Here is a 26,475-nt window from a genome sequence, read left to right on the forward strand (position 1 = left end):
AGTGTACCTCGTGTACGAAGTGCTTTAACCCAACGTAGGATAGTGTTACGAGCGGGAACAGCTTTATTTCTATGGATATTGAAATGGCAATGAAACTCACACTTGACAAAACAGTCGTACGCAAAAACGCGGTGTTCTATCGTCCATGGCTCCATGGCTTCAACTCAAAAGAAAATAAAAAAATGCTAAGACTTTGCGAACCTAACGCCACCTACCGCACATCTGTCACTCCACCTAGTGGTGAGTTCTAGCCATTTCAAAGACGTCCGTCCTTTCTGCTTCACCCTGTACAATACTGGTGCATTTAATTTGCTATTTTTTGACATTGATGAACTAAAAAAAGCCTAATATTAAACTGAAAACAGATCTTTACAAAGAGGTCTAAATTTATTACAAGTATAAAACACAAAATAATTGACTATGCAAGTATTTGCTCTCTTCAAGACAGTATTTTGGAGATGCACCTTTGTCATCCATGACAGCCTTGAGTCTGTGGATATGGTTCCAGCAGCTTTGCACATCAGGACACAACAATTTTCCCCCATTCTTCTTTGCAGAACTACTCAAGTTCTGTTGGGGCATTTTACACATGATCCCCATGCAACCTAAGTTCAGCCACAAATTCTTCGTTGAATTGAGATCTAGACCCTGACCCAGCTACTGCAATACATTAACATTGTTGTTTTTTTTTTCCCTTGTAATTTTGTCTTTATGCTTAGGTTTGTAGTGTAGCTAGAACGCAAAAATTATCCTAAGCCACAGGTTTCTTGCAGACTCAATCAGGTTTTCTTCCAGCATTTTCCATTCTCGTATAAATCTGTGACTGGTGAGGTATCCACACAAATGGTGTTATATGCAGTCTTTCTGATCCCAGTCACTGTATATTGTAACTACTTCAGAGTTATCATTGGTCTTTTGGTGGTCTCTCTCAGTAATCTTCTTCTTGCAAGATCACTTAGTTTTTGTCAACAGCCTGCTCTAGGCACACTTGTAGCTGTGCCATTCTCTTTCAATTTCTTAATAACTGATTTAACTGGACTTTAAGGGATATACAGTGACTTGGATATTTTATTTGCATCTATCCCCTGACTTGTACTTTTCAATTACCTTTTTATGGAGTTGCTTGGAGTGTCCTTTATCTTTATTGTGTAGGTTACTTAATCAGCAGCTTCATTTATATTACAATCAGTTGAAACACCTTAACTAAATGAAGGTGGTCTTCATTAATTTGACTTCTGAAACTGATTGGTTACACCAGTTATGATTCACGTGTTTGATATTAAATGGGGTGAATACTTATGTGATAAATTATTGTGTGCTTTATATTGGTAATTAATTTAGACCACTTGCAGAGATTTGTTTTGACTTTGATTTTTTTTCTGTGAATCTGTTTCAAAAAGCCAAATTTAATCCACTGTGATTGAATGTTGTTTAATAACAAAATGTGAAATCTTTCTAAGCAGTAAATACTTTTATAAGCACTGTAAATTGGTATTTGCAACCTGTTCATTTTTTTTCTTACTGTTAAAATTTGACAAAATAAATATAAATTACATCTGTCTTTTCTTTGTTTGTTCTCTCTTCAGCATAACTATCTTGCTCAGGTTACTTCTAACATTTGGGGAACAAAGTTTAAGATTGTGGGGCTTGCTTCTTTTTTGCCAAATAATCTTGGTGCAGGTAATACAATATTTATTTATATTGGCTGTTCATATTTTTTTTTATTACCATGTATTGTGTGATGTTAGAAATAATACATTTTACTGCTTCATTTATATTTTGTCATACACCTAATTATATTTTGATGTTAAAATACAATAAATAAAAAACATAGAATAAAATTGCTCAACAGGTGAAAGTATTTACAGTATTACTATTTTTGACCAAGTTATATATAAATATGCAAGACATATCAAAAACCTTTCCACAGAATATATATTTGCAAATAAATGAGAAACTTGCATTTTTTATGACTAGTTTATTATTTATGGTATACTGTACATATTAAATGGCTCAACATAATGAGGTTGCTCCTCCGCATCGAGTGGAGTCAGATGAGGTGGCTCGGGCATCTGATCAGGATGCCTCCTGGACACCTCCCTGGTGAAGTGTTCCGGGCACGTCCAACCGGGAGGAGGCCCCGGGGAAGACCCAGGACGCGCTGGAGGGACTATGTCTCCCAGCTGGCCTGGAAACGCCTCGGGATTCTCCCAGAAGAGCTAGAAGAAGTGGCCGGGGAGAGGGAAGTCTGGGTATCTCTGCTCAAGCTGCTGCCTCCGCGACCTGACCTCGGATAAGCGGAAGTGGATGGATGGATGGATGGATGGATGGATGAACATAATGAGGCACTGCAGCCTATGAAGGCTTTTCATAGTTGCTGCTTAATAATAATAATAATTATTTGCATTTATATAGCGCTTTTTCTCACTACTCAAAGCGCTCAGCAGAGCAGAGTCCCTTTTGGCATTTACGGGATTCGAACCGGCAACCTTCCGATTGCTAGTGCATATCCCTAGCCTCAGAGCCACCACTCCGTCCTTAATTTTGCCACAGATTTTAGTTCAGCAAGTGGTAGATTTATGGATAAATATTTCTATACAAAAAAAGCTTTTTAATTGTATGAATTTACTTTCTTCATGTACAGTGCATATGTATGGAGCAAGTGCTGCTTATTAGTCTTCATGCATTCTTCTTTAACTGGTTGCACAAGTGGTTTGTCAAGGTAGCTTTTGAATTGCTCCAGTTTGTTTTAATATGCATTAATATACTTTAGCAGATAATATCATTTTTACACACATTTTGGTGTCCTATTGTTATGAAACCAGTGTATATAACTGAATTTATGAGCATTTTAAAAATATTTAGGCCTTTCAAAGAAATGAACATATTAGGCATTCAACTGGACCTTTTTAATACTCTGTCTTAACAACAGATTTGCTTATTCATGAACACATTGCTAACAGTATTGCTGGTGTTGTGTGCTCAACAGAGGCTAGGCAACAACCCCGGTTTTACCCTGCCTTAAGTTAGGCCTCACTCCAGGTTACAGTTATATTATGGTGTTTTAGTTATAAACTAAGATAAAGTGACATTTTATTCTAATTTTGCTTGTACCTGATTTTTCTTTTGAATATTTAGCTCTAAAATGTAAACCTTCTCTCTCTATGGTTCTTAAGCTTGATGTTAATTTCAAATTTCTTTTAGGTTCTGTACCTTTCTGCTACATTATGTCCTATCTCTTATTCTTATTCTTTCGATATTTATACTAAAGACCCTTTGTGTCCCTTTGGTGAATCATTTTTCATTATTATACTTAGCTGCAACCTTAACCATTTATGGCAGGTTAACCTGCCAAATCCTCTTTCAAGGTCATACAATTAGCCAAATAATAACTGATGAAATTTTTGTAACCAGTGATTTATTTAATGACTTTGATCTATATGGCTGAATCACTAGATTTTTTTTATTTTGAACTGTAAATATAAAATTCAACAATAAAATATATTTTTGCAGCACAAAAAATTCACTGTCTGGGCCTTGAATCTTATTGTTTTTCAGGATCAACTGTGAATTAAAAAGTAGACTTCTATAATGCGTCCTTTATATGCTGTTCAATTTAAATTTTGCAGTTTGTCCTACTCTTGCTCAGAACCTTGTTTTACTTTTGAGCTCATCAAAATGAAATATTTGCCACCAGTTTATAAGACCAGGACCAAAAACTCTGCACACTGCATTGTCAATCATTAGATAATTTTACAACCTTTAAAGCAAATCAAAGTACGATTGATCACTTTTTAAAGTCTTGTGCTCAGTCTGTTATTAAGTCTGCTATTGATCAACATAGTTTAATTAATGATTTTCTAGGTCTAAAGTGACATTTTCAATCATATATCTGTTAATTATTTTACAATTTCAGTCTTTTGATTCACTGTCACATTTCTCTCTTTTTGCATAATTTTTTCTTGGTCACTCCTGAGGATACTGATAAGATAAACTCGGTCACTGCACTCATTGTACGCCACTTTCTTTAATCAGGTCCATTTTCTCCATCAGCTCAGAACATCAGTCACTATAACATACCCAGTCTTGGTCATAACAGTATGGTTTTTTTTTTTTTTTATAACAGTTTGCTGCATAATTGACATTGCTGGCTCACAAGTCCATGAAAGTGCTTTGAGTAGTAAGAAAAATGCTATATAAATGTAAAGAACTTTTAATATTTAACTGGGTTAAAAATCCTGGCCCAGTCACAAATTATATAATTTTTGCATTTTTCCTAAGTCTGCCAAGGTTTTTCTCTTTATACTCCAGAGATACACAGATTAGGTGAATTGGCAAATCTAACTCAGCCCAGTGTAGCTGAGCATGTGTATTTGTTTATACAGTACTGCCTCACATCTAAATCTTAGGGGATAGGATCTGGATGTTCCATACTTTGATTTTCAGTCTCGGAAAAATAGATGGATGGATAAATAATCAGTAATTCGGCATTATTTAACTATTTAAAATCTTTATCTATGTAACATCTTAATTATACAGTATGTTTTTCAATATGCATAATGTTCCACTTCCTCTCTGATTTTTTTTTTTTTTTTTGCTAGTAATATATAAAACAAGCCTGTTGCATCTTCAGCCTAGACAGATGACTATTTATTTACCTGAAGTGCGAAAGGTTTCCTTGGATTATATTAACCTGCCAGTATTCAACCCTAATGTGTTCAGTGAGGATGAAGATGATTTGCCAGGTAAGAAGATAAGGGGTGCATCTATGATAAACAACATTTTTCCCTTTATGATAGTAAATATACAACTGTATAAGTGCGGTTTGCATCATTCCTGTTATAGTGATTTGCAGGTCTTAAGGGTTTCATTAGTTGGTTGTGTGATAAATGATTGGTTGACTAATTACATTTACTTATTTGGCTGATGTCTTTGTCCAAGGAAACTTACAACATTTATGATACAGTTGGTTACATTGCTTTTGTTTTTAAAATTAGATCACAGACAGGTCAAATGACTTGCTCAGGGTCACATAGTGTCAGAAGTGGGATTTGAACTGACAACCTCAGGGTTTTAAGTCCAAAGCCTTAACCACTACACCACACTGCCTGCCTGTTCTGTCCCTAATACTACAACCAGTTCAGTGTGCCTCTGGAGAAGTCTCCAAACATTCTCCTAAAACTAAAAAAAAGAGACAGACATCTTGGTATCATAGAGGTAAGAAACATTTCCATTCCCGGTTTCTGCATACTGGGTTTACATGGCTATTTTGCAATAATGAAGAACATCTCCTTACTCAAAAAATGTTTTTTATATCCATATTTTTGCAGGTATTAACAGTCATTTGCAAACAGAGACATTTACAATACTGTACAACAGTCTGTGATACAAGGTGTTTGTCTGGCCCTTGTCCATTTCTTAAAACACAGAAAACCCTGATATCAAGAAGCTTTCTTACAAATAAGGGTTCAAAAATAAATGATTAAAGCAGACTTACCTGCATTCAGTTATACTTGATTGTAACACAATGCATTACAAGGCCAGAGAACACTGAATGTGAAAAGGAGTGCTATAGCTTGTTCATCAGTTAGAAAGTAATGCAGTACAATTCTGTTAGGAAACTACTATTCATATGCTTCAGCAGTGTTTCCACCTAAATATAACCATGGAGCTTTCAGTTATACATTACTTCACTGTAGCACCATTTGTTTCATTTGTGAAAAAAACAGAATGTGAGATGTAGTGCTGTAACTTGTATAATACTTAGGAAGTAAGTGACTCTGCCATTGCACTGAAATCTCCTAAAGAACTAAACCATATTGTTCTTTAGTTTTTATGTATGTTGTATTTTTAGTAGCCACTTAAAGTTACATGTGGCTTATTGTTAATAGGTAACTATTTATAATTTGTTGTATTCCTATTTTTCTTAATGGATTTTGTGGTTTTAGGCATTGTATAGTCCGTGCTTTTCAGTGTTTTTGATAACAATGTAGTGTATAGCTTAAGAATTCAGAAATCAAAATCATTAAATGAATTATTCTAACACATCTTGTTTAAATCTTGTTCACATTTATTGCATGCATTGTTTATTATAAAGAAAAGTGTAAAGACAAAAGCTAGTTAGTTCTTAGCAGATATCTTAAAGTCAAAATTCTTCTACATGCATAGCTCTTACAGTTTGCAACAGAAAAACAAATCCTCCCTTAAAAGATATATTTGCTATATCTTTAACATCTGTCTCTGAATTACTCTTGCATATGTGGATAAAATCTATGTGGTTGTTACATGAAATGCAAATCAGTTAGCAGTAGTATATTTGCCTTTGGCATGTATAGAATTTGCATTATAGGTTATGTATTTTTTTTCACAACTTTTTTTTTTCTTTAGTTACAGGGTCTTCTGGAGTGCCAGATGATAACCCTCCTTGCACCGTGAACATTCCTATTGCTCCTATTCACAGTTCTGCCCAGGCCATGTCTCCTACACAAAGCATTGGACTAGTCCAGTCTCTTTTGGCTAATCAAAATGTTCAGCTTGATGTACTAACCAACCCCACTGCTGCTGCAGCAGCTACAGCAGTTGCAGCAGCTGTAGCTGGTAACTCGGACCACAGCCAGGACAGTGGAATAAATACTCAATATTCAGTACCTAATAGATACTCCAGCCCTGGTCAAGTGATATTTGGAGGTCTAGAAATGGGGAGGCTCCTTGTTGGACCTCCACCACCACCACCTCCACCACCTCCTCCACAACAACCATTGCCACCTCCACAGCCACCTTTGCCTTCTTACCCACCTCCTCATCATCTTCAAGGGATGATACATCTTCCACCTGTAATCTCAGATCATGGACCAGAGAGGGAACATGAACACCATCAGAAGAGCAAGAGCCTTAGACCTGGACCCCAACTTGCAGAAGGAGACGCTGTCATTTTTAGTTCTCCTCTTGAAATTCAGATCAGTAAAATGAACCCCCCACCACCTTATCCTGGAACAGGGACTGGAACAGCATCAGCAGCTGCTGCTGCTGCTGCAGTACCTTCAGCTGCCACAGTAGCTGCTGCTGCCGCTGCCACTAATAGTAATGCCTCTCCCTCTTCAGTTGACCTTTGCCTCAAGAAAAATGATTTTTCACTATATCCTGCAGCACCTCAGTACCAGACACCACTGGGCTATGAAAGAATCACAACATTTGATAGCAGTGGAAATGTTGAAGAGGTCTGCCGCCCTAGAACTAGAATGCTTTGCAATCAGAATGTGTATACTCTGGGTCCAGGCAGCTCTGCTACTTTGCGAGTCACCACCTCCGATGGCAAAAAAGTAAAGGTGCCTTGTGCTAGTGCCACTCTTAATAGGCTAACAGTGCCGCGATACTCCATCCCTAGTGGAGATCCTCCTCCTTACCCAGAGTCTGTTAATACAATTGGAAGGAACACAAACCATCGTATAGACAGCAGTCTTATTCATGCAACTTTACGTCGCAACAACAGGGAGACTTCTCTAAAGATGACTCAATTGATGGATGCACAGAGAACACTTCCAACAAAATCCAAACTGAATAGCATTGCAGCAGCAGCAGCCGTCACCTATCAGCAAAGAATACCCGCAGCTTTATATACTTGCAGCCAGTGCAGCAACGGAAGTACCAGTGGTGGAAATGCTGGTGTCAGTGGTGTGAACAACAGCAGTAGTAGTAATAGTAATGGCATCTCTGGTGGGCCACTTATTAGACAAGATTTACCTCCAGCAAATGCCACCCAGCATAGTACTGTCATTGTTCACTCCAACAGTACATCACCTTTAACTTCGCAGTCATCATACAATCTACTCAGCCCTCCAGACAGCTGTAGAGATAGAACTGAATATATTAACTCTGCATTTACTGAAGATGAATCCATAACCCAGCAGTGTCAGATAGAAAAGTCTATGCGGCACCTTGCCATCAGTGATGTCTCTCTAGCTGTCAAGAGGCCCCCTCCTTACCAATGGGATCCTTCAGCTACTGAGGAAATCTGGGTCCCACAAGAAAGGCCAACACTTGGAGCACCACCAAGTGTTCATAAACCTCCACCTCTTATTTTGAACCCATCTCAGCACATAGACATGTCCCGCTTACCTTTTGTTCTATCTCCTAAATCACCCACTAGTCCAAATTCTAATTTTCAGGCTGGCTACCAGATCACCTTACCCTTTCCACCAGGTGCTGGTTATTCAGGAGGCCAGCTTCAGGCATTACAACCTATTCCACAACCCTGCTCTCCTAAGGAGGTAGTGGCACCTGTCCCATTTTCTCAACAAGAAACTCCCATGGTGTTACCTCCAGGATACCCACCTAATATCTCTAATCTTGCATGCTGCCCCCTACCACCCATGTACCCTGGAAGCAGTACATGTGCTGGACTGCAGCTGCCTCCTATTGCTTTACACCCTTGGAACACCTATGGATCATGTCCACCCATACCAAATTCCACAGGAACCCTGCAGCCAAAGACCCACCTACTAGTGGAAAAGCCAGTCCTCTCACCCCCACCACCAGCAGACCTTCAAAACCATATTGGTGCCACAGAGGCTGTGGCTGAGGCAGGGGAAAACTTCCAGGAAGTTCTATCTCTAAATGAAAGTCCTATTCCCCAGCGATCTGACAAGTTTAGTAAGAAAAGCCGAAAACGCCTGGACAGTCGGGCGGAAGAAGCAAATGTGCCAGCAATTACAGAGGGTAAAGTGAAAAAAGAAGCTCGTGCACTTGGTGATTTCAACTCTCTAATATCCAGTCCCAGACTTGGGAGGGAGAAAAAGAAACCGAAGAATCAGAAAGAGCAATTGAAATCCAAGAAACTGAGCAAAACCAATGAATTTCAGGACAGCTCAGAGAGTGAGCCAGAATTATTTATCAGTGGTGATGAACTTATGAATCAGAGCCAAAGTGGAAAAAAAGGCTGGAAGACTAAGAGAAACCTGCGGACAGCTAGTGAACTTGATGAGTTCAAATGCCGCAAGGCAAGTGAAAAGGAAGATCGTAGTTTAGGAAGCCAGGGCTTTGTCTTTGTCATGGCAAACAAGCAGCCTCTTTGGAATGAAGCAACACAGGTCTACCAGCTAGATTTTGGAGGTAGAGTGACACAAGAGTCTGCAAAAAACTTCCAGATTGAACTTGACGGTAGACAGGTATGATTCCTCTTTTTACATTTTTTTTAATTTACTCCTTTCAAAGTTCTGCTTTTAGTTTTTTCAATATACATGGCAACTTTTCTTGAACTGTTACAGACTATATAAATAACAGAAGAGTTTTTTTTTGTTTCTGAAAAGTGGTTATTTACGTATCACAAGAAAAGTAATGCAAAAGCACAAATGTATAACACACAACAACTTTGCTGTCTCACTTGGTAATGGACAGTTTAAAAAAAGAACATCTGTTGGTTTGCAGCTATTTATGAGAAGGCTTTCCACAAGATTTTGAAGTATGTCTGTGAGAATTGTGCCCATTTAGCAAAAGAGCATTTCTGAGGTAAGGTAACGTTGGAAGAAAAGACCTGGTATACATTTGACATTCTGTTTTATCCCAGTGGTGTTTAGTAGGGTTGAGGTCAGGGCTCACACCATACATGTCAAACCATATCTTTATGGACCTGGCTTTGTTCACAGAGGCATAGTCATGCTGGAACCATAAAGTGCCTTCTCCAAACTGTTGTCACAAAGATGAAAGTGCACAATTGTCTATGTCTAAAATGTATTTGTAAGCTGTAGCATTTCAAGTACCCATCACAGGAACCAAGGAGCCTTGCCCAAACCCTAAAAAACAGCCCTAGATCATTATCCCTCTGACAACGAACTTTCCAGTAGGCACTATGCAGTCAAGAAGGTAGTATTCTCTTTGTATCTACCAAACCTAGATTTGTCCAACAGACAGACAAATAGTGAACCTGACTCCACATTTCCAACGAATCTGCTTCCACTGCTCCAAAGTCAAATAGAGGCATGCTTTATTTTATGAAGCTCCCAATGCACAGTTCTTGTGCTGTTGTTGCTTCCAGAAGCAGTTTGAAACTAAACTGTGAGTGAAGCAACAGTATAGGCAATTTTTACATGCTATCCACTTCAGCACTTGGCAGTCCTGTTATGTGAGTTTGTGTAGTTCACTACTTTGTGGTTGAGCTTTTTGTTGCTCCTAGATGCTTCACCTGCGTAATAATAGCGTTTACAGTTGACTAAGGCAAATCTAGTAGAGTAGAGATTTTACATACTAACTTGTGGCAAAGAAGATACAGTGCTACATTTAAAGTCACTGAGCTATTCAGTGCAACTCATTCTATTGTCAATGTTTGTCAGTGGAGATTACAAGGAAGTGGGCTTGAGTTTATGCAGTTGTTCGCAATGGGTGTAGCAGAAACACGTGAAGTCAATAATACAGAGCAGTGTCCACATACTTTTGGCTATATAGTGTATGAATCATGTGCAAAGATAGATCAACAAGTTTGTAAACCATGTATCCATTTAAAAAGTCACAAGCCAGGCTAAGGTCTGAAGGGCTCATTACATACAGTGCCCATATAAATAATGAATTGCATACTGTAAGTATTCAAGTCACTGTTTAGTAGATATTTGACTGCAGTTCTAGTCTTGGGTGCATTGGGACAGGTCTTTATTAGCTTTGTACATCTGGACACAGCTTTTTTGCTCCATTCGTCTTTGTCATAATGCTCAAGACCTACCTGACTGGAGTGAACAGTCTTTTCCAACTCCAGCCACAAATTGTCAGTTTGATTGAGATCTGGACTCTGAATTGGGCACTCTGGGATATTAAGTTTGATGTGTTTAAGAAATTCACTTTTAGCTTTGTTTTTATGCTTGAGATTGTTGTCTTGCTGGAAAACAGATCTGCTCCTAAGGTGCAGTTTTCTTATAGATTCCATCAGGTTTTCCTACGGGATTTCCCAGTATTTTGCTGCATTAATTTTTCCCTCTAACCTCACAAGCCTTCCAGCGCCTGCTGCAGAGAATCATTCCCACAGCATGATGCTGCCTTCACCATGCTTTACAGTGGGGATGGCTTGTTTTAGATAATGTGCAACATTCAAACATGACATTTAGTTTGATAGCCAAAAAGCTCAGTTTGTCCTTACCAGACCATAAAATATTTTTCCAGCTGACTTCATATTGTCCCTTGTGCCTTAGATGATGCATGTATGGCATTTTCTTTTCCATTCTCCCATATAACTGTAGCTTGTGAGGCACCCAGGCCACAGTTGTTTTCACAGCCTCTCCAATCTTAACAACTGTAGCTTGTAACTCTTTTAGAGTTATCATAGGTCTCTTGGTGTTCTTCCTCAGCAGTCGTCTTCTTCCATGACCATTTAGTTTTTGTGGATGGTCTGCTCTATTCAGATTTACAGCTGTACTATGCTCTTTGCATTTCTAAATGATTGATTTAACTGTACTCCCAAGAAATATTCAGTGATTTGGATATTTTCTTGAATCCATCCCCTCTGACTTGTGCTTTTCAATCAGCTGTTCAGAGTTGCTTTGATTGTTATTTTGTCTATATTATGTAGGATAGGCCACAAGTTGGACGTTCCAGACATGGCACGTTACATTCAGTTGAAGCCCCTTGTCTACAGATAGGTGATCTATATTTAAATAATTATGCGACTTCTAAGTCCAGTTACCTGCAGCATTGGTGATTTAGGTGTGTCATATTAAAGGGAAGTGATTAGTCATATGATCAGTTAATTTGTATTTTATGTTTGTAAAATTTAGATCACTTTGTAGTGATCTGTTTTTTCTGTTGATCAGTGTCAAAAAAGCCAATTTAAAGCCATTGTGATTCAATGTGTTGCAACAGTAAAATGTGAAAACTTCCTTGTGGCTGAGTACTCTCTGTAGGCACTGTATATTTAAGAGAGCTACTCATTTTGGTCCTTCCAACACAAATGAGTTTAATATACCCATCCATGACCTAACGAAACCCAAAGAATGTTATAAAACCAGTATTTTAGAATCATTTGGTCTATCATACAACAAATCATCTTTAGGTATCTTCCACAGAACACCATATAAACTGCAAGGGAACCGAAAAATAATCTCCAAACATTTCATGTTATTACTGTCTTTCTAATTCATCTTTTAATAGTATGAACCAAGTTGAGTAACTGTGATGGTCATGGGAGTGTATTCAGAAAAATCTTGCCAGACATGAACCACATTGTTGCTTGTACTAAAATTACAAATCTGGGTAATTCTGTTTTTGGAAGAAGTTTAGAGGGTTGACTCTGTAAGTGATATAATCAGAGAGGCACATATGATATTATTTATCTTTATATTCAAAAGGCTTTTAATAAGGTTTCATGTGAAATATTGGTAATCAAACTAAAAGAACTGGGAGTTCACAGTGCAGTATGTCGGTGAATGAAACATTGGATTAAAAAATGTGAAGAAAGGGTCACAGAGAGAGGAATCATTTCAGAATTAGGTGATAATAAAAGGTGTCCCTCAGGGTTCAGTGCTGGGGCCGCATTATTTACGTCAAGACAGTACAGAGAAGCAATGGAGAAGGATATTAAAATGTTAGTTTATACAGCTCAAAACACTTGGGGTGGGAATCCGACTGGTGTACCGATCATGCAGTGATGTCATGCATGCGTGAACATTCTGTAAATTAATCACGCATATGCAAAGCAGATTGTGCACTGCCGTAAAATGTGAGATGGAGTATGCGTAAGTGATACAGATGGGGCAGTATGGGTGGGTGGTATATTTCGGTTGAAGACATCAAGAAGCTGCCTTTGTTACTTTTTGCAAAAGATATGGTACATGTTAGAGAGTGGATGTTCTGTTACATTCTGACAAAGATGGCACTTTTCACAACACAAAGCCACAACATAGCACCCCCCACACCTCCTGCCTCCAAAACTGTTAATGATCACACCTTCAGACTTTGAAGAGGACCTCTGTCCCTCCCACCAGTCAGCAGCGTTTTGCTTTCTGAAATAATTTTGTTTGGTTATGTCTATAGACTTTGAAAAGGGCCATTCGCTGACTCCCGAGTTTATTATTTTATGCCTAGAAAACAGAGTATGGTTATTTGTTCCACTTCAAATACTGATGATAATAAAAATAAAATAGTACTGCATTAACCATTAAGCATAATAAGCAAATGCTTAGCTCACCAAGGGAAATGGAGCAACACTGACTTGAAAAGAAAAGGAGAAAACTTCAAGTATAAAAAAAAAGTTGTAAGTGGGCAACAATAAGCATTATTTTTACATCTTTTGATCTGTGTGTGTTGAAAAGATATGAAAATAATGGTGTTTCTTCATTAATATCTTTTTTTTTTAATTATCCACCAACATCATTATCTGTAGAAGGAGGATTTTGAAAATCAGTCGTGTGACAAGTATGAGATCTTTTTTTTTACAGGACTGTATTGTAAACCAACTGAAGCACCTAAACTAGTTTAAGTATGAATCGTGCAGTATATGCGTATAGATTATACCATGATAATTTTTAATTATATTGTGTTATACATTTTTGGCCATGCCGCCCACCCTATCAGGCAGGTAGCATACACTGGGTAGTGATATCCTCATCCAGCACTGGCTGCTACAACTCTGTGATGTCATGCTGGCCTTGCAAAGCACCGTGGGGCACTGAGGGAAAAAAATTCAGGGAAACTTTCTGTGAACCGTGTTACCAGCAAACCCAGCAGATTGATGCGAAAAACATATTTAGTGAACTTTACTAGTCCCTGCTGTTACTTTAAAATACATTCTTCAACAAAAATAATGGGACACAGGTTAGATTTCAGACAAATCTGAAAATATTTTTCTTTACACAAAGAACCATAGCCACGTGAAATAAATTAACAAGTTGCGTGGTAGGGACTATGACTTTAGGGACCTTCAAATATTGACTGTTATTTTGTTCAATCTAGCCAAATAGGATTGGTGAGCTTGTTGGACTGAATGGCCTGTTCGCTTTAAGATTGTAGTAATGATATACAGTAGTTGATCTGTAGAAAGAGTATTGGATGCACTATTAATCTGAACATATTAAATAACAGCTTCTAGTGCTCTTTATTGACAGTAAAACATAGTATTTTCTAAGCCCGTAGAGCCAGTAAGGACATGGCACTAGTTTTTAGAAATCACAGTCAAATTCTGATTGGTTTTGACTAACTATTTGATCTAAAACTTTTACTCAATTACTAGTGTGAGCTGGACATTTCATCTGCAGCACCAACTAAAATGTATACCCATGATCTATTTCTGAAGGCAATGCATTTACTGCATCAAATCAACCTAGAAATGCTTTTACTTGCTTGGGATTTTATATAGTATATACAAAATACCTTTGCATTGTATAAACAAATTACATTTCAGTAATACAACATTTTTAAATTGGATATTGGATAATCAGTTTCTTTCATATGCAATACATTATATCACGTTATATTTCTGAATTACTCAGTGAGAATTCTACCTGCATGTTTGCTTTGTTCTTTAGCTCTTGTTTCTTCTGACCATGTTACAAGTGAACACCCAAGGGCAATAGGCTGAATATACACTACATAAAAAATCTAAAGGGTTTTTTTAGCTTATTTTTTCAACTCTGAGGTGAGAATAGGACATGTGTCTGTAATGGGTACTGCCTGAGCCAGGAGCCTGGATTGTGCAAAATACTGAATGCACCATGTTACACATGTATCGGCGCATCCAGGATTCCAGATATAATTGAGACATTCTCTCACTGAGCTAAGTCAGGTTTAGATAAGGTTAATGCAGCTTTTCTGATTTCGTAGCATTTCATTGAAATCCATAATAATTTAAGCACACTTTTTAAAATTTTGAGTAGGAGCCATAAGTGTTAGGCTGCTGTCAGTTTTGCTGATTTTAAAATTTAGCAGGACTGATAATGTAATGAGTCGTTACCACAGTGAATCATGGAAAAGCTGCTGGTGAAGGCTGTAAAAATGTATATTTTTGTGATTAAGAAGAGAAACAAAGCTGAAGTTAAATTAATGCTGTGATTATGCTAAGAAAGAATTGGCTATTCATTCCCTTAAATGTATTTATGTTCATGGACCTGTTTCTGTTGTATTTATTTATAGGATAAAAGATTGTTTCTTTCATTGTTTTCTTCTGTGTTTGATTTTTTTAAGGCTCACCAGGTGTTCATTAATATGTAGTTTTTGCATCATTTTATGCCAGTATTCTATTAAAGTACTGTTTAATACAAGTGTTTCTTTTTATCTTTTATTTTTATTGTAACATCCATAGTAAGATGAAGTGAATTGTAGTCATTATATTCCCTCTCTGTTTTAAATGCATGAACATTTGGTTTTGTATACAGGAAAACCAGTGTGAAATGAATTTACTGCTTATTTAATACCCATCTCTGACTCAATATGTGACCCTTAGAAAAATTCATATTCAGTGGCTGCTCTACTTCTATTATGTAAATTTTATTATACATTTCATTATTGTATTATTCTGACCAAAGGTGTTAGATAATTAAATGTGAACATTCACACACATTTGATACCTTGCTACTTTTTATGCAAAATACCATGTATCATTTTACAATTTTTTTAAAACCTTTTGTTCAGGCGTCAGTCTTTCGAATTAGGTCAACAAACATCAGTGATTAATATTAATGAATATAGAAATGTAAAGTATGACATTAAATTCCTTATGAACTGACACCGTTGGATCCAACAGTGACTGACCCTTAATCCTTTTCCATGAAAAAAACTAGTATAGGAGAGTGAAGTTTTATATACTTTGATATTCTTCATCGTAAGCAAACATCAGCCATAGAGAAAGCATTTTTAAAATGAAGAGAATTGATCATGTTAATGTCAGCTGTTACATTAATTTCAACAAGAACCTGAGAGAACTGATGGAAGCTGCTTAAGAATAAATTTCACCAAATTTTTTTTTAAGTATTTCCTTAATAATCCCAGCATAGTTTATGGTGTTTCCCCATTACAAGCAAGCTGTTTTGATTGATTGATTATCCATGAAAAATTAGAATAATGACTTTTGAATCAAATGGCCAAAATTTCCAGAGTCGGATAGAAACACCGTAACCGTTAGAGTAAAAGGAAAGCTAATCACTATTACGAGCAAAAGAAACTCTCAAAGTAAAAAGGCTTCCTGTTTTTCAAAATTCAGACAGTGAAAATATCTATGTCTTGTCCCCCAATTATATGGTGATGCCAGTATAAACAATTCATCTGCATGTGCACAAAACATTGCAATAAGAGGAGCATAGCTGGCACTGGGGAGTGAAATCTCTGAAGAAACTGGACATCAGCAAGTTGGTGACTAAAGATATAAAATAAAAATAAAAAGTAAAGTGATTGATGTCTCAGTAAACTGACTTTGTCATAAAATATTCTTCTTTCGGCTGCTCCCATTAGGGGTCGCCACAGCGGATCATCTTCTTCCATATCTTTCTGTTCTCTGCAACTTGTTCTGTTACACCCATCACGTGCATGTCCTCTCTCACCACATCCATAAACCTTCTCTTAGGCCTTCCTCTTTTCCTCTTCCCTGGCAGCTCTATCCTTAGCATCCTTCTCCCAATATACTCGGCCTCTCTCCTCTGCACATGTCCAAACCAACGCAATCTCACCTCTCTGACTTTGTCAACCGTCCAACATGAGCTGACCCTCTAATGTACTCATTTCTAATCCTATCCATCCTTTTCACACCCAGTGCAAATCTTAGCATCTTTAACTCTGCTACCTCCAGCTCGGTCTCCTGCTTTCTGGTCAGTGCCACCATCTCCAACCCATATACAGTGCATCCAGAAAATATTCACAGCGCATCACTTTTTCCACATTTTGTTATGTTACAACCTTATTCAAAAATGGATTAAATTCATTTTTTTCCTCAGAATTCTACGCACAACACCCCATAATGACAACGTGAAAAAAGTTTACTTGAGATTTTTGCAAATTTATTAAAAATAAAAAAATTGAGAAAGCACATGTACATAAGTATTCACAGCCTTTGCCATGAAACTCAAAATTGAGCTCAGGTGCATCCTGTTTCCCCTGATCATCCTCGAGATGTTTTTGCAGCTTAATTGGAGTCCATCCATCCATCCATTTTCCAACCTGCTGAATCCGAACACAGGGTCACGGGGGTCTGCTGGAGGCCAATCCCAGCCAACACAGGGCACAAGGCAGGAACCAATCCCGGGCAGGGGGCCAACCCACCGCAGTAATTGGAGTCCACCTGTGGGTAAATTCAGTTGATTGGACATGATTTGGAAAGGCACACACCTGTCTATATAATGTCCCACAGTTGACAGTTCATGTCAGAGCACAAACCAAGCATGAAGTCAAAGGAATTGTCTGTAGACCTCTGAGACAGGATTGTCTCGAGGCAGAAATCTGGGGAAGGTTACAGAAAAATTTCTGCTGGTTTGAGGGTCCCAATGAGCACAGTGGCCTCCCATCATCCGTAAGTGGAAGAAGTTCAAAAACCACCAGGACTCTTCCTAGGGCTGGCTGGCCATCTAAACTGAGCGATCGGGGGAGAAGGGCCTTAGTCAGTGAGGTGACCAAGAACCCGATGGTCCACTCTGTCAGAGCTCCAGAGGTCCCTCTGTGGAGAGAGGAGAAGCTTCCAGAAGGACAACCATCTCTGCAGCAATCCACTAATCAGGCCTGTATGGTAGAGTGGCCCGACAGAAGCCACTCCTTAGTAAAAGGCACATGGCAGCCCGCCTGGAGTTTGCCAAAAGGCACCTGAAGGACTCTCAGACCATGAGAAAGAAAATTCTCTGGTCTGATGAGACAAAGATTGAACTCTTTGGTGTGAATGCCAGGCATCACGTTTGGAGGAAACCAAACACCGCTCATCACCAGGCCAATACCATCCCTATAGTGAAGCATGGTGGTGGCAGCATCATGCTGTGGGGATGTTTTTCAGCGGCAGGAACTGGGAGACTAGTCAGGATAAAGGGAAAGATGACTGCAGCAATGTAAAGAGACATCTTGGATGAAAACCTGCTCCAGAGCGCTCTTGACCTCAGACTGGGGCCACGGTTCATCTTTCAGCAGGACAACGACCCTAAGCACACAGCCAAGATATCAAAGGAGTGGCTTCAGGACAACTCTGTGAATGTCCTTGAGTGGCCCAGACTTGAATCCGATTGAGCATCTCTGGAGAGATCTTAAAATGGCTGTGCACCAATGCTTCCCATCCAACCTGATGGAGCTTGAGAAGTGCTGCAAAGAGGATTGGGTGAAACTGGCCAAGGATAGGTGTGCCAAGCTTGTGGCATCATATTCAAAAAGACTTGAGGCTGTAATTGCTGCCAAAGTTGCATCGACAAAGTATTGAGCAAAGGCTGTGAATACTTATGTACATGTGATTTCTCAGTTTTTTTATTTTTAATAAATTTGCAAAAACCTCAAGTAAACTTTTTTCACGTTGTCATTATGGGGTGTTGTGTGTAGAATTCTGAGGAAAAAAAATGAATTTAATCCATTTTGGAATAAGGCTGTAACATAACAAAATGTGGAAAAAGTGATGCGCTGTGAATACTTTCCGGATGCACTGTATCTATCTATCTGTCTATCTGTTGGAATGACAAAGATGTAGCAACAGGACGGGTGCCCAAACAGACACACAGACACTTCTCAGACCTGCTTAATCCAATTCAGGTTCACAAATGGCTGGAATCTGTCCAGGCAACACGGGTGTCAAAGGCAGAAACCAGCCCTGGACAGGGTCTTTTGCAGGGCCCACTCATGCAATTTGAAATTTCCAATTAACCCAACTCACTTGTTGGAGTGCAGACAGCTTGGCCTTCACACCCAGGATGTTGGATTCTTAAGGCAGCAACATTAGTCACTGCACCCCCTTGCCTTCCCATTTCTTTCTGAAAATTCTTAAAAGTACCATGTAAATACCAAACCTAAGCATTGCTCATATTTTTCTAGTGCACATATTTATGGAAAACTGTGAAGATAGAAGGAGTTAGCTTTTTTAGAGTTTGATCTGACAATTACGACACTTAATTGATTTTTGAATCACGCATTTTTTTCCACTGAATATAAAAAATTTAAAGCATACAGTGTGTATTGGATACCTACGCTGCTAATATTCCGATTTTTATTTGTTGTTCCTTTATTGCAGTTCTCTCTGTAAAATTAAATGCATGTATAATATTAATTTGTTAATGAGACTATCAGACCAAGTGTGAATAACTTTAATATCATGTTTACACTTATTTATGAAAAAACACATAATGCATATTAAGACACTTGCGCAGTGGTAGTCATTTGGCATGTAGACACAGTGAGACCATGCAAACTCCACATCGACCATATCCAGGGTGCTAGATCCGTGAGGCATTTACTGTGCCACCAGAACATATTAATTCTAAATCTTTCCCTGAAAGTTTTATCCAAAAACTGAAATTTAGGCCTTGATTTGCTACTTTGATACATCTTGTTAATACATGGCTAAGTATGGTGTGCAATGTGAGAAACATGTTCAGAAATAAAGGTTGACATTGTAAAGAACATAGTTTTATTTTTTATTTTGCTAATTTGATGACAGGATTGAATATTTTTGATGAGGAAAATAAAGTAAATTTATGAAGAAACATTTCAACTGATTTATACTTAAACAATTTTAAAAAGTAGTACCTCATGCAGTGTTTCCACATGAACCTGTTTGCTGCATAACTGTAATATCATCAAAAGAACATGGTAGAAACTGTGTTAGATACAAATATTATATATATCATTTATATGTGTTAGGGTAATGTAAAGTTAATGCATGATTTGTTTATATGTATTTGTTACTAATAAACTTTGTAATTTCGTTTTCAAGGTGATGCAGTTTGGCAGGATTGATGGCAATGCCTATATACTGGACTTTCAATACCCTTTCTCTGCAGTCCAGGCCTTTGCTGTGGCTCTTGCAAATGTCACCCAGCGACTCAAATAAAAGCTGGCTCTGCAATGACTGATCCAGATAGATCAGTTTTCTGTCTGCAATGAAACTGGATCGAGCAAGCAGCACACATGTAAAACTACTGGCTACCATGTGGAGGAGCCATATTTCTAGTTCTAGGCTTTGTGAAGATTGATGCAAGAGAAACCTGATGTCAAATTCTTGGACAAGAATGGTATGCTTGCCCTGGGTGGTTGTTCAGTTTGTATACTGGGCTAATATCCAGATGCCACCAGAAACAGACTTCCCTCCTTACAGACTGCCTTACCACATTTTTGTTTCCTTTTAATACTGTTACATGGGGGGTTTTTCAGTCCAGTTTTTAAACAGAATTAATACTTGAAAATTAAATATGGACAGAATAATAGTGTATTAGCTAAATGTTACAGGTACTATTGAGCACTGAAGCCTATAGCTGCAAACAAAAAATAGACATCGTAAGTAATTTAAAAAGAAGCATACTGGCTTTAGAGTGTGGGTGTATGTATATGTGATAGAAGTATGTGTTTATGTATGTAAGTATACATATGTGTGTTTATACATGTGTATATATGTTTCTTTATGCACTCATGTTACGAATGCATGTGCAGTATGTTGTATACAAACATTTTAAATTAACAATTGTGTTTTTAGTATATTTTTTGTAACTCAGCCTGGAATATTTGGAACATTCGGTGCCTATTTTAGTGCTATATGTAAAGAACTGAAGCAGGCTACTGAAAAGTGAGTGGGCTGTTGAGGTTTTTTTACTCTAATTTTCCTTCTGCAGATTGAACAGGACTAACTTACTTCTTACCATTTATCGAGATACTTTTAATTAAAGCTGTATTATTTAAAAAGGAATGGTGCAAAAACCTACAAATGAAAAATAATGGAGTTTATCTGCTTCTAAAGAATACTTGATTTTACAAATAGAAGGACCTTCTTTAAAATGGCCTGTTATATATTACTCAGAGATCATTGCACTAAATCATTTATCCCAGACATGTTTTAATTTCTCTTTCTTTATATATTATCAAGCATTCTTGATATCTTGTTTACAATATGCATTTTGGGACACCAGTTCCAATCATGTTAATAGTAGACTTCTTTTTTTTATTTGCTCATCTCAAGTCATTTTAATTTTTTTTAAACATTAAGTCTATACTAGTATTTTAGAAGATACTGATGAAAGGGCAATGAATGCAGTGTAGCATGTCCCTGGTTTTCTGCAGGGCTAAGAGTTTTATTTCTTGTGTCACTTCTGTGAAGTAATTGTGCTTATGTTGATTTTACAGAGTAAATGTTGAGTTTCCTTGTCAGCCCAAGCTAGTGGTTGTAACAAGGTGCTTGGATGATTTGTATGTTTCACATCAAACCTTGCCAACTCTTTAATACTGTTATGCTTTTGCTCAAATCATACATTTAATATCAAAAGAAGAGAGTGAATTTTGGTATATGTACTTGTTGATATACATGTTTGATAATAATTATTTTAGAAAAAGTAAAAAAAAAAAAAAAAAAATTGGATTTTTGCCAAATGTTAGAAATGAACCATAAGGCCTACAGTTAATTAAACATGTTGTAAAGACATGTTAAATAGCAGGATAACAGCACTGTGGCATAAACCATGCATGTATTAATTGTGTCAGATAAGCAGGTGGAGCAAAATCATATTGATTGCAGGCAGCCTTAAGGCTTTATCAATTAAAAGAAAATATGCTTGCATGAGAAAAGTCTAGTTAGATATGAAAAGGAATGCAGTTGCATTGATTTGCATTGACAACAAAATATATTGTCTGTTTGCTGTAGAATACAACACTCTGTGCTTGCAGTGGCAGAGCATGCAATTGCACTCATTTTTCTGTTTGTGATTGCTGTTTTTGCAGTTTTGAACCCTAAATTCTGCTTGTAATATTTGCCGTTTCACCTTATACATTGAGTAAATGATAATGCTTTACTTTTGTGCTCACAGTTATAAAGGAGCTATATAAAATAAAGTTTTATTATATGATTTAATAAAGCAATTGACATTTACATTCCTCCAAATTAAAATAGTTGTTTTACATCTGGAAAGAGCTAGTATTGTTGCAATTGGAAAACTTCAAGCAGAAATTCCATTTATTTTCTGCTGTTGTATCATTTTACTAGCAGTAAAGCTCTGTGAGCGTTCAGTATGGGAGGCATGCTTGTATGTACATCTGTGATGTACAAAATGTTTACAGTAAAAATATTGCCCAAAAACAGGTGAAACACTAATGTGTTTTGTGGCTGCCTTTAATAATAAAATCTTTTTAAAAATCCTGTACTTTGAGGGCTTGATTGGGTTTTACTACTTAGCCATGCAATAAGATAATGTGTAACTCTAAGCTGATCTAATAAAATAAGTACATTACCATGATATCGTATAAGTACATGGTAGATTGACCTGCAATGCCTTGTATGTATATAAAAAGCAAGGGTTTTGATCTTTGAAAGAATGATGAAATTGTATTTTCCTTGAGTTTCTTATTATCATCATGTTACTTGTAAACTATTTGTGCAATGATCCTTTGTCATGCAAACATCTGATTTTTTTCTGTTGTTTAGGGGAAAGAAGGAAGTTTACCTGACCAACATAGCATATGTCACAGATGGGAAAGAGAATTAGAGATATTTTGGAATTAAAGGGACACAAATAACACACCTATTTTAATGGGGGAAACTGCTTTAATATCAGATATGTCATTTACATTGTTTGAGATTTTAGTGGAAGTCAGGAACGAAAAGGTGCATCACTATAATGCTGTTCATTAGCAAATTACTGTTGCCCCCATGTTTAATATTTTATAAATGTGATATTTGCATCTCTTTGGTTCTTTTAATGTAGCATATGTCTGAATTACCCAAATAATTTAAAAACATTTTGTGATGATGATATTGATCTTATTTGGCTGTTTATAAATGTGGTGGTTGTCTGATTATAACCTTGGTCATCCAGTTTACATCACTTCTGTTGTATTTTGAGACCTAGCACTAGCACTAGAAATCTCCTTTACCCTGATACAGTTGTTAGGGATCAAGGGCCAAGGTTAAGGCAAACACACATTTTACCGTAAGGAATGTAATTGTGTTTTTTGTTTTTGTTTTTTTTTTTTACTATGTGGTATGTTTGAAATTTAGTTGTGCAATATTTTATATGAAATAAAGCAGTGTTTTTTTCCATTTGAAGTGTACATTTCTATCCGGTCGTTTAAAGCAGGTTATACCTAACAAATGTGGATTTGATTTATGCATTATTTATAAAACTTAATAGAAAGTACACTTATAGATATTGTTTTGAGTTGTTCAAAATTGGGTCTTTTCTTCAAAATGTGTTTTGAAGAGATTGATTGTGAGTATTATGCAACATGAAGCTGTAAAACAAATGAAAGAGAATTGTACTGTATGACTGAGTATTGTAAATGCTATGTTGTTCACCTGTGCAGATGAAGAATTCTGCCTGTTGTACTGTTTCCTCAAAACATATGTCATTTTTGTTACATTTTTTTTGTTTTATTTAATGTTTGAATTTTATCATTTTATTCATTCTTAGTCATAGAATTCTGAAATCAAATGTTCAGTTTGAGTGGAATAGAGTGCAAACTACAATATAAACTGCTCCTGACTTTATATAAGAACAGTCACACTGAGGTAGAGATCCTCCTTTTGTTAATATATTTCAGATGCATTTGTTACCATTGTTCACATAGCATATTACTAATTTTCTAGTACAGGTGCTATGATTTCTGTATTGTTTGTAAATCCTTAGGAGAACAATTTGGATTGAGCCCTGTCTAATTTTAATAGCACCTATTTTCGTCTTCATTATGCAAATACAGCCTGCTTTGTGGGTGCAAACATAATCAGAGACTTTTAGTAATTAAGACATCCCAGTCATGTCATGGCTGTATATTTTTGTTGAGGCGGTCATTTGTTGTCCTAAGGGGGGAGGTTTTGAATACTGGGAAGGGTATTTTAAGGTATTTGAGGGAAAGGTACATGTGTGTTCTAAAAAAAAAAAAAAATACAAATGTTGTATAAACTGACCAAATTTGACATTTGTTAATACATGCATTTTAGCTTTGTATTCTAGAAAAATTTTCAATTTAGTTAAAGTAGTCAGTGGTGTTAGTGTTTTATATACTGTTGTTATGCACCATTTAGTTAGCATCTCCCTTTCTCTTTTTTTTTTATTTGGAAAATCCCCCAAAACCAACACTTGAACTTGTCCCATTCTGGTGAAAAAAGATGGTAAGAAACCATAACAAAAGCATTAACTCAGACCCATGGTAACTGGGATTTATTTTCTGACACAATTTTGTAAACTGTTTTTCTAGTGGAACACCTGATGACCCTGTTGGTTATTCTTTTTACTTATTTTTATTTTGCATTTTTGTGCAAGAGTTGTTACCTAATATGGTACAGTTAAAATTATTGTAACTGGTTAGTGCCAGGTTTTGTAATGTACTGTAATGAAATGGAAGAAAACAAAACTGCCCTGATGTTTTTCCTTTGGAAAAATGGAAATGTGTGAGTTGTCCAGCTGTTGCTTAATAAAATTTGCAGAATGCACAATGACTGGTTTTGTTTTTTTGTTTTGTTTATTTTTATTGTCATGTGATGCTCTCAATCAAAACTGAAAGAGCTGTTATTCAGAAATGTATTTTACTGTTGCAGGATTGTACTTCTTTTGACTTTACACCTTTAATATTATGAACTTAATGTTTCTTGTGTTACACAGGGTAATATTATTTAAAATAGTACAATTATAATTGTCTAAATTGAAAGACGGCAATGACTAATTTAACTTGGGTGAAACTTGTGTATTTTTCATTATTAATAGAAAAGCTAAATACTGTATGTAACAAGCTGCTAATTGTATTTTATACTCTAGCTGTTTATGTTCATATCCTGAAGAAATCCAGGTGATGTCACTAGTTTTAGTGTTTTGTCAAACAACTTTATAATGACTATATAATGGCAATAGCAGTATTTATGTAGCAGTGATGCCATACAAACACAACTGGCTTTGCCTGGGCATAAAACAATACCATCATATACAGTATATTGATAGGATAATATATAATCATTGATAATTGAAAGTTGCCCTGGTATGGTCCTAGTGATCATAAATTAAATCTCTGGAGGTCATATGCTGAAATGACAGCTGTGGTTAACTAATATTGCAGACTGCATTGTTAAGGCAAACTCATTACAGTAATCCCTCCTCGATCGCGGGGGTTGTGTTCCAGAACCCCCCCACGAAAGGTGAAAATCCGCGAAGTAAAAACCATATATTCATATGGTTATTTTTATATATTTTAAGCCCTTATAAACTCTCCCACACTCTTATAAACATTTCCCGCACAATTATACAGCATAAACCCTTTGTATTCTCTTAGATATTAGGTAAGATTCATTGAAATTATGTATGTAAACACACTGTTTATATACAGTAAAACCTAAATATTATTTTAAAGATATCGAGCGTCTCCGATATCACATATGTTACAGCCATTACGACAGACAGGCCACCAGCAATAAATATGTACAATGCAAGAAAAATTGTATACAGTAAAATGTGTGTACAGTGATACTAAACTATGTACATGTAATAAATACTGTACGTAGAAAATTATGTTACTCACCAACAATGACACAGCAACTTGTCCGATAACCATCCATCCATTTTCCCAACCCGCTGAATCCGAACACAGGGTCATGGGGGTCTGCTGGAGCCAATCCCAGCCAACACAGGGCAAGAGGCAGGAACCAATCCCGGGCAGGGTGCCAACCCACCACAGGACACACACAAACACCAAGCACACACTAGGGCCAATTTAGAATCACCAATCCACCTAACCTGCATGTCTTTGGACTGTGGGAGGAAACTGGAGCGCCCGGAGGAAACCCACGCAAACACGGGGAGAACATGCAAACTCCACGCAGGGAGGACCCGGAAAGCGAACCCAGGTCCCCAGATCTCCCAACTGCGAGGCAGCAGCGCTACCCACTGCGCCACCGTGCCGCCTTGTCTGATAACGATGAGTTTAATTTTACTGCACAACAAAGGAGAGCGTTACAGGTCTTTTAAAGGAGCCTCTTCAGGCGACTGTGTAGCACCGCAGTTATTCTTCTTCCGGCAGTCTTCAATCCAAATCCCTAAAGCAGATTTCATCCGGACTACCGCCTTATTACATCCACTTACAACTCGTTTTGTGCACTGGTTAAAGGACACTGCGGCCATAGATCTTGTATTCTTTTCCTCCTTTTTAAATAAAAAAGAATCGTGGACTCATTGATGCCGTAATGGCGTCCTGCAGCGGTGTAGCTGTTCCCTTCCTTCAACATATCCAAAACTTTTACCTTTTCGGAAATTGTTAGCATCTTCCGTTGGCGCTTGGGCACGGCCCCTGAAGCAGTAGCAGGAACACGTTGATGCTGAATGAGCGAGACGAAACTTCCTGGTTAACGCAGCGGAATCGAATGCTGTGCACCGT

At 37.2% G+C, this 26,475-nt stretch overlaps 1 protein-coding gene across 1 annotated transcript in view; it reads left to right on the plus strand.

Moving 5' to 3' along the window:
• The window catches only part of LOC114648592 (tubby-related protein 4-like), a 129,821-nt gene extending 105,271 nt beyond the window's left edge, over positions 1–24,550 (plus strand). Inside the window, exons 12-15 of the mRNA XM_028797711.2 lie at positions 1,587–1,680; positions 4,602–4,745; positions 6,388–9,164; positions 19,853–24,550. Coding sequence (XP_028653544.1) covers positions 1,587–1,680; positions 4,602–4,745; positions 6,388–9,164; positions 19,853–19,969 — 3,132 coding nt within the window. The 3' untranslated portion in view covers positions 19,970–24,550. The remainder of the gene's footprint in view (positions 1–1,586; positions 1,681–4,601; positions 4,746–6,387; positions 9,165–19,852) is intronic.
• Positions 24,551–26,475: the final 1,925 nt, after the last annotated feature.

Source organism: Erpetoichthys calabaricus, chromosome 3 (assembly GCF_900747795.2).
Source record: "Erpetoichthys calabaricus chromosome 3, fErpCal1.3, whole genome shotgun sequence".
In the NCBI taxonomy this organism is placed as follows: domain Eukaryota; kingdom Metazoa; phylum Chordata; class Cladistia; order Polypteriformes; family Polypteridae; genus Erpetoichthys; species Erpetoichthys calabaricus.